Source organism: Psittacula echo (assembly GCF_963264785.1).
Source record: "Psittacula echo genome assembly, chromosome: Z".
Lineage (NCBI taxonomy): Eukaryota > Metazoa > Chordata > Aves > Psittaciformes > Psittacidae > Psittacula > Psittacula echo.
Genome location: NC_137742.1, coordinates 30,774,740 through 30,784,484, shown reverse-complemented (window position 1 = coordinate 30,784,484; position 9,745 = coordinate 30,774,740). Strand labels below are relative to the sequence as shown.

The following is a 9,745-nucleotide window of genomic DNA, read 5'->3' as shown; positions in this document are numbered from 1 at the left end:
TAAAATGGTAAAAGTTACACTCTCCAAGGTGCTTTAGTATTTTAAAGAAAGAAAGAGCCAATCTGCATGTTAATGTGATGTTACATATTTTCACAATAAAATCAGGAAGGACAGCAGAGGAAGAAAACGTAGAGAAATTACTTGCTTCTGCTTTCATAAAAAAAGGTTGTTTTGTTTGTATTTTCAGGTTTTTCGATTCAAAATACAGCTTACTTGCAAGAGGAAATTAATTGCGGGCCCAGAGACCTTTCTTCAAGTATAAAACCCCCAGGAGTAGCTAATGATAAAATTGAGATAATGATGGCATAAAACACTGCTACTCGTTATGATACAATGTTACTGAAGAAGAATAGCAAAGAAGACCAAACTACTAACAACACAGGTTGTGTATTGACCTGGATTTTTTAAGGCTAGTAGGTCTGTGTAAGCTATGTAGAAATATTGTTCTGTTGATCATAAACTAAAGATGCTGTTGTTGCTTAAAGCTAATGCATTTGTCATACACAATCTTTTCTTGTTTATATTAGAACCTTTCTAATGTAGTCAAAATTGCAGACAAGAATTAGAGCAAGAATGATTTTTATTTGTAGCCGATTTATAGCAACATGGTATATGGCCTTGCCAACAGAAAACCTGCTTTCTTGTTGTATGTCCTTTTCTAAGGATCTAGTTGCCTGTGTTAGGGTAAGGTATATCCTGCTTTTGTAACAAACACTGGCAGTTTAAGAACATTCAGTTCTCCCTGTCCTTCACTGAATTACAGTGATTTGTGGTTGAATGTAAATCTTCCTAAATGCTTCAGGCAGGCATGGGAATAAATAATGCTGCTTTTAACTGATGTGCTTTACAATTTTTATTTCCATAATGTAAAAATATAACCATGAAAAATAGTATGTAAAATAAATCTTCTATGACCGTTTAAATGTGGCTAGGGCATATATCTTATTACTGTCAGTAGGGATTTTTCTCTTACCTGTGAAGACAATGTGCTTAGGCCTTTCATTATTAGTGAGTTTCAGCTGCAGAGTGTGTGAGAATATCTATGCACAGATGTCTATAGGGACATTTAGGTGGCTTTTGCTCTTGTCTGGAAGTGTGCAATGAATGCAGTTCTGCAAAATAGGCATGTTTTGTTAGGGGTTTTTTTTTTTTCATAGTTCACAGGATGGAGAAAATTGAGACACTGCAGGATCATAGCAAGTGAAGGGTCAAGTATGAAGGGTTTACATGTAATTCAATCATGAATACACTGGTTATATATAATCTTACTAGCTTCAGTGTTGAAAATCTCGCATGCTAACGGTAAAAGTTGCGGTTCAGTGTTTTGCTGCTGCAAGATCGTAATACTGAATGAAAACCATAATTGAAACCATACTTCAGTTTTATTTCTGTCAGCTTAATTTGTTTGCTGAACAAGTTAATTAGTCACTGAGTCTATGATTGAACAAACTACTTATATGTGTGCATAACATTAAACATATGTGCCTAGTGATAAAAGTTGGGCATGTGCTGTTCAGCTGAGTTAGGGCTGAAATTACTCCATCTCTGCAATATCTTAATCCAGTGATTTCCACTGGCAAGTGCAGCTTTTGCCTACAAATTTTTTTAATATCAGGAAATATGTATGTCTAGTTGATTCTGCCTTGGGGTAGGCTGTGACTGAGATGACCTCTCAAATCCCTTACCAGTTGTGTGTTCTAAGAGTTAAATAACAGGAAAATGTAAATGATGAAAAGTCAAGGTTCAAAAAAATTAGGGTGATTTGAAAAATGTCCTTCAGAATTTGCTATTATATAATTACATTTAAATTATGGCATATCTGTACGCTTACAATAAGCATCTACTTTTGAATTAGTGTTTGTAGCTACTACTGTGCTGTGTTTTTTGCAATGCTTTTCTATTGTTAAATGCCACAGAGTGTGAAGGACCATAAAGGCATTTCTGTGGGTTTGTGACTTTCTCTTGATTTTGCTATATGCACATTCTTTAGAATGTGAGCTGATACCTCTTCCCTGTATCTGCATAGTGCTGGCATACTGTTTGTGCTTTTTGGCACCATTTTATTAATAGACTGAAGAGATGGCAATAGCTGGTTCATCCTAATAGCAACAGCCTATCAGTCTTTCCACTCCTGGCTGCCTTCTTCACTTGGTCAGCATTCACTTAATTTCATGGTTGATTTAGCTAATGCGAACGCAGCAAACCCTATTGCAAACTTTAGTTTTTGAAGAGACAGGCTTTCTCCATGTTCTAAGTCACTGCTTGGCTTTGTTCTTTCTCCCTGACAGACCATATAGTGCTTGTAATTTTTTTTCTTGTAACCAGTAATTTCACAAAGCTAAGTCATATGCAGTCCTCTTTCATTTATTATTTACTACAATATCCATTCTTTTTATTTATGTATTTTTTTGAACAGGCATAATACACAGTGGATTACTTACTGACTTTGGATTGATGTCATTCATAGCTGTGGATCTGTAAAAACCACTTTGATTACATTAACTTCTTAAAAATGAATGAGAGGTCATGCAGTATGAGTCATCAGACAACAGGTATTCCTCATAGGCCTAGAATGATCAGTGGACAGCAGATTCTATCCTATCAGAGTTCATGCAGGAACTTACTGCCCATCTTCAAACAGCAGCTATTGGAAACTTGTCTGCCAGCCTACACTTAAAGATGTCCCTTGAGGGAGGTGTAGCTCCTCAAAGCAGCGTCATTGACAGTACTATTCACCTTCCTGCTCTAAGTCCCAGGAAACAAGTGGTTACTGATGAGAAGCCTGTATTACAAGTCCCACAGCCCTCAGGACTGCCAGCCCCACAGTCTTTAAAGCCATAACAGCAAGAATTTGGAAATGGTTTCTCCCCATGCACTGGTGAACGCAGGACTCCTTCTTCTGTTGCTATTAGGAATAGCATTTTTTCTCCACTCTCGTACCCAGATGTATTGGTTTTACGAGATGGAATCCAGTGTCTTCTTTGCCACTCTTTCCTTATAAAGGAAGAGATACTGAAACAAAATGCTTTGCTATTTTCCATAAAAGTAATTCATAGTTTAGTTATTCCCAGGGGCTTTGTATTATACAGCAGTTGCTCAGAATCCCTGAGCTGTCCTAAGATTCTTTATGAACAGTGTAGTTTGCTTTGCTAACCTAACCTCTTGACTCAACAAAACCAAGTAGTCATTTTACATTCTGTGGCACCAGAATTTTGTGAGTGCTGTCAGAAATGCTCCTTCTTGCATTCATGAACACAGCTTTCCACTGGTGACTAACAGTTGCTTACTGATGAAAGCAGCAATGTAGTCATGCTTTTTTAGTGTGCTTAGGCTGGACAAGCTGTAAAGCACTTTGGAGCATGTCTTGACCATAGACTTGTAATCCAGGTTTAGGAGCCACTGTTCATGCTGTAGAAAATAATGATGCATAACCTTCACAAAATTTGGAGATTTGTCCTCTGTGAGTAAGTGCTTATGCATCAAATGAAAAAATACTTGACTGTGTGCTCTTGGGTTTTTGAAGTCAATACAGAACTTTTAAGTTTTCAGCACTTCTTGACTCTGATCATGCTGGAGATAGGGATACTCTTCTGGAGGAGTTTTGGTATCATATTTCTGAAACTGAATGCACATAGACATGAGAATTTAATTTATAGAAAAGAATTAAATAATTTACAATGCCAAGAAAAGCTTGGGTTGATCATTTGAGTGAAGGGAGACATTTCCCATTTTATTACATGTCTGTTGCTTCTCTCAGTTTTCTGTTTTTCTTCACTACTTACCTTTGAAAACTGTTACAAAGTCTCTCTTCAGCAAGGCTTGCAGGCTTGAAACCAGCATCATTTAGAAAAAGTTGAAAGTTAACTGCATGCTTGAGGGCTCTGCTGAGTCAGACCAGCGGTAATACATATACATATTCATTGAGTGACCTCTGAAATCACTGTCTGGTGATTGTTTCTGTCGTAGTTGTGGATGTAATTCACAACATATGAGAGCTTTCTATCTCTCACTACAGATAGATTCCTGATGTCTTCAAAATTGCATGCCTAAAACCAGGGAATCCATGCTGGGATATATGAAATTGCTCTACATAACAGCTAATCCACCTGCCGTGTGTGTTGCAGAGCATTACCACAGGGTGAACAGAATATCACCTAGTTTAATGTCCTTGATTTGGGGATTTTGATCTTCTATGCCTGGCTGTTCTGTTCCTAGCTGCTGTCATTTCTATCTTTCCTTCTTGGCCTGATTTGCTCTCACATATAGTCTGGTATTTTTTTGGATAGCGGTAGAGAATTCAGCTGAAGGGCTGACATTAGGAAAGTTTATGTATAAACAGTGATCGTTAGAAAAGATACTGTAGACTTCAGGACTTGAGAGTCTGTGTTTCTATGGATTTAGATTAGTAATTCATCATGTTTTAAAGTTGTTTTTATTAGCAGGACCACTTACAGAGTTGAAGATAATGCATGTGGGAACATACCTACTATGGAACAGCTAAGTCTCTCATTCACTTGGTCATATCCAGATAAATTTTTAACTTGCTGTGCTGTGTAAAGCGTGCGTGTATGCAAATAAGACTTTAAACTTTATAAAACTATTCATGTAGTTTATGCTTGTGCAACTTTCATATTTTGACCTTTCCTAGTGGTGGGTACCTGGGGGGAAATGTCTTTTGATAGGTACTGAAACTAGTTAAACCTTCATCTCTAGAAGGCAGTAGTTTTCGTTTTACAGTTGTCTCAGTATCAGTTATAGATGTTTGCATTATTCAGAGTTGGTTTTGTCTTTTTTTTTTCCCTCTCTTTTAAAACATTGGATAGTAAAAGTAACAAGATACGCAATAAAATGACTTGTTGGCTGTTTTGGAATAGTTTCCCTGCATTCTTTCAATAATGGATAAAACAGTTTAAAAAACTCGCAACAAAACAGGAGTTTCAGTTTGGGACGGAGGAAAGAATAGAATATTTTGGAGCAATCCGGTTGTGTACTTCGGTTTTTACAGAGGTGGTGCAGAGTGCACAAAAGGAGAACAGTAGTGTTGCTGCTTTGCGTGAAGACTCTCTTTTATCTTGTATAATGTTACGATGTTTGAAAGATGATTTTTAGAAAGGATACCACCCAAGTCACGTTAAGAAAAACTGTTACACTTGTGTGCATGATGAAAACCTGAAGCACATTTTGCTGTTTTACTGACAGTATCTGCTGAGATGAAAGTGAGCTAGAGACATCGGGCAGGAATGAGCAGAAAGGGGAAGAGGGTGAGAAGAGTAAAAGAAGACACAAGACCATAACCTGGACAGCACTGATCTTCAACTTCTCTCGTCAATGCAGACTTTTTGTCAGGAGTCTTGTAATGAAAAATAATACAATTTTAAAAATCCAGCTTTCTATTGAGTATTCTATTGGGAAGCTATTTAAAAATAAAATGTTTAAATGTCAGTTCAAATTAGAACTGTGATCTAAGCATAGCCATGTCCACAAGTTATGTATTCAAGGATTTATTACCAGTATATCTGCACTTTATACACATCTGAATAATATTTTGTTTTCTAGAAAAACTAGTAGCTGTTCTCATCACTTGTCTTACTTATTCCTCTATGCAGACAATGGACTTGTGAGTGTGAGCTGGACTATGTTCAGGCGTATCCTGAGTGTTCTCATGTCTCATGTAGCGATAAAAATCCTAAATCTATCTGACAACTACACGTATTTTCTGAAAGGACTAATATGTTTAAGACCTGTTCTATTTTCTTTTGCTCAGTGAATGAAAACATATTTTTGAAGTCCATCAAAAGGAATTAAAGATAAATAATTATCTACCAAATAAATAACTACCTCCTAGTGTAGGTAGTTGTGGAAGATGAGTGTGGGAGTAGGTACTGCTGATGGAGTTGGATCTTTGGTCTGAATCTCTTTGATCATCTTAAGATGCTTATGACAGTTCATTCAAAGTTTAGGAGGGGGTTTACCTTTCCTGTAAGACAATATATTATAGACTTAAAGCAGCTTGGATTTGGTGGATGGACAATTTCCACTGTGACTGAAATTCCATGCTGAGGTGCTGTTGGTGAAGGTGGTGTAGCTGTTGCACCTGCAGCTGCTGTGCTCATAACCTGGTGGAGAGGTCCAAAAAGGACATGGAGAGGAGAGAGGCAGCCTGTCAGCCTGGCTTTTGATCTTCGTTATTGTGACTGTGGTTTCAGCTGGTACGTCTGCCAAGACTTTCTAGAAATTGCGAGCAGCTCTCAGTCATGAGAGCTGTAGCCATCTCCTTGCATCCCCCATTCTCCTTCCCAGCAGGTGAGACTGCATACGTAGGGAGTTCAAGCCTGAGATACCAGTTTGGCCTTTTTTCCCACCCTGAATGCTCTACTAAAACCAGTGTAGTCAACACGTGGGTCCATGACTAAGACTATGATACAGTTGTGAAGAGCTGACATGAAAATACTTGGAATGGGGCTCTTACTAATGAGTATCTAGGTGCAAATCTGGGCATTTGTTAGTAAGAAATGCAGAAACTTGTACAGGTAGACATGGACGCCTTTTGTTCTCCTTTCCAGGGTTATTGAAAAGACAGCAGTCATCTTCCATTTCTGGGCTTCCTGCAGTGTTAAACTTGTTCCTACTACAATGAAAAGTCACTGTACATTTTATTTCCTATTTTCTTGCAAATATGATTGTACATTTTTTCTAGTAAAATGAGTCAGTTACTTAACGTTCATGTGTAAGATGGGCATATTTCCTTATCCTGGAAATAGTTGACAGGCATTAAGTCTTGGAATTGGGGTTTATTAGACTTTTTCTTTGTGTTCCTTTTTTTTTTTTTTTTTTTTTTTCCACAGAGGCTCTGGAAAGAGCAGCAGCTCCAGTGCTGCTAAGCTGTGTGAGAACTGTGAACTTGGTCAGGGAAAATCATTTGTTTCTAGTTGCCAAAAGAGCTGTGTTTCACTTTTGAACAATAACCGCACAGGTCTGTGAGGGGTGTTATGTGCAGAAGTGTTAATCAGTAAGCAACTTGAGCCACACTTGAAATCTCTTTAACATACTTACTTTGCTGTCTAGTGCTTTTGGGTTTATGTGTCAGTTGGCACAGTCTGAAAAAAGATGTTCATCAGTATTCCATGCAGTTCTCATGCAGAAAGTTTAACTCAAGACTCGTTTTCTTTTTCAGTTGTTTTCTATTATCAATTGTTAGCAGTCTTAAAGCCTGGTTATTGACAATGTTTAGGTACAGCAAAGTGATTAAGTGACAATGATCTTAATTTTATCTAGCATGACACATTTTCCAGCTTTGTATGTGCTTCAGTGGCCTTGGTATTCTTGAAAAACAGCACAGGATCCGTCAAGGCAAGGAAATCATTGCGGCTCCGGCACTTGTTGGGGAAATCCATTTTGAAGACAGTAGGTATGAGTCTTGGTGGATTCTTTTGATTGGTCTAGGACTTTCTAAAAGGGCACAGCTGAGAACATGAGACTCCCCAAGTTTAATTCTGCAATTAATTTTAGGGGCTGAATGACCAGCAATCCTGGTCAGGTTTGAGAAGATTCACTGTGGTTCTTGCTGCACCTCTCATAGAATGTACAAGAAGTTTACTTCATTTTTATGTAGAAGATGGTGCATAGATTCTTGTTGCAAGATATTCCTTTGGAATGCTTATTTCAGGTTTGGTGGCTTAATTGTTTTTTTGTTTTGTTTTTTTTTTTTTTTTTTGCTTAGGGTTCCCCCCCCCCCCATCTTTCTGAATATTTTGTTTATTTTTCCTATCATAAATAATGTTCAACTGTTGAACACGAAGAAAGGTAGTCATTTACATTGACTTTGAGTCTGTAGTTTTAGAGTCTTTATCTTAAGCGTTCAGAATTTTGTTTAAGAACAAAATGTTTGAAAGAATAAAAATACCTGGTGATACAAAAATACATGTTGGACTATGTACTATAAAGGCCCCAGGCAACTTACAAAAATTCCCTGAATAGTGTTAGGCTTAATGCCAAGAAGGATCTACTTCACACCGGAACTGTAAAATCCCTGAAGAATATTAGGCATTTTGCCATCACTTAGCATTCTCTGCTAAGAGTGTAGTTTAACTTCTCTTGTACCAGGACTCATACCTTTATCCTCTAATTTGTGGGTGTGGACAGTGAGCTTTAAAATGAACTTCAGCTATCCAAAGGATAGCTAAGGACATATAAGGACAGTATAGCAAAGGAGCAGTTTTAAGTAAAGCTCATATTTTACAATTCTTAGACAAATATTATTCTTTCAGACTGGGGCAAATCAGTTGAAGGTAATGGGGTACATTTATCAATAGCTTTATGATGCCTGTTTTCACCATGATGACAGCTTGTTGTTGTCACTAGCATCCAAAGAGTATCTCCAGCGGGAAGGGTGCAAAGAAACTATGGACAAGCTGAGTGATGGAGGCTATACCAAGCTCATGACCTCATGACAGCCTCTGGTGAAGATCTCAGTATGCCTTTGAATGTCTTCCCCAGCAAAACTCCCAAAGAATAAAATCAAGGGAGATGGATTAAAGATTAAAGAATACTTATGCATCCTAAAAGTCATCCTAAAAATGGCTAATGAATTTTGTATCATCCTTCAGGCTTGCAGAGAGGAAAATCTGATGCCTTGGGTCAAACCATCATAAACAAGCAAACCAGAGCGGGCCAAAATACTATATTTTCATTTTATTTTGTTAGAGTGCATGATTTTTTCAATTTTATTACATCACCAGGAGGTGGCACTAACAAAATCTGTTTTCATACGGAGAGATGCATGTTTTGCCCACCTATTCGTAGAGGAAATTTGGGATAAGAATCCAGTTGAAATATGAAATTTCTGGAAATTTTGTACCTGAAAATTCTTAAAAACTTCACTGAGGCCACCTCTCCCCCTGAGTGAAATAAGATTTGAGTATTTTGGTGTGAATTTGCTTTGCCTCTATTCTCTTCATTTGCAAATTTTGGATAAGTTATCTTTACATTTATACAGTGCTTTGAGATCTCCACCTGAAGTGCAGTTTGTTGACACCAAACACAAAATTAATTTCTACGTGTGTACCTACAGTGAGAGAATAGGTTGGTTGTGCCTTTACACAAGGTAACAGGGGGCCAAAGAGCACAGTTGAGTGTAGATGTGTGCAAATACCGAACTGCAGATGAGTTTGGCTTTTTTGCATATTACTCCTGTGTTCTTCTTAAGCTATATTGCTTTTCCTAGCAGTGCTATAACATGATCTTCGCCATGGTGATGCATTCGTTTATTTGATCCCCACTGCTGCAGACATGTTTGATGATGGTGAACAAGAAGTGTACCAACTCCTTGCTTTGTTTTAGGTGCTCTCTTACCCCTCACAGACAGAAAAAACAGCAAGAAGTAAAGCTTCTTTTCTGGTGTCTACTATATACATAAAGTGCAAAAATGGTCTTCGTTTACTTTCAGGGTCTCACACAGTTATAAATACATGGAACTGTCCAGTGACGAGCAGGGAGTTGGACTCAATGATCCTTATGGGCCCCTTCCAAACTTCAAATATGTTGTGATTCTATGATTCAGTAACTCCTATGTAAATGAAAATGGGAATTTTCTGCACTAATTATTTTTTTTTCTTTTCTATTCTACTTATGGCTAGTCTTTCTGAAGCTGAATTTGATAATTAGTTTTCTCTGACTTCAGTGAAGCTAGGGAAATTCGTATGATTTTTTTTTTAAAGACCACGCTTATATATTTGAATTTTGGCTT

At 37.5% G+C, this 9,745-nt stretch overlaps 1 protein-coding gene across 1 annotated transcript in view; it reads left to right on the top strand.

Moving 5' to 3' along the window:
* Positions 1–2,512: 2,512 nt before the first annotated feature.
* GLIS3 (GLIS family zinc finger 3) overlaps positions 2,513–9,745 on the top strand; it is a gene marked incomplete at its 5' end in the record, with an annotated part of 147,192 nt that continues 139,959 nt past the window's right edge. The window contains 4 exon segments of the mRNA XM_080637381.1: positions 2,513–2,593; positions 2,595–2,641; positions 2,643–2,838; positions 2,842–2,878. Of these exon segments, the coding sequence (XP_080493507.1) occupies positions 2,513–2,593; positions 2,595–2,641; positions 2,643–2,838; positions 2,842–2,878 (361 nt within the window).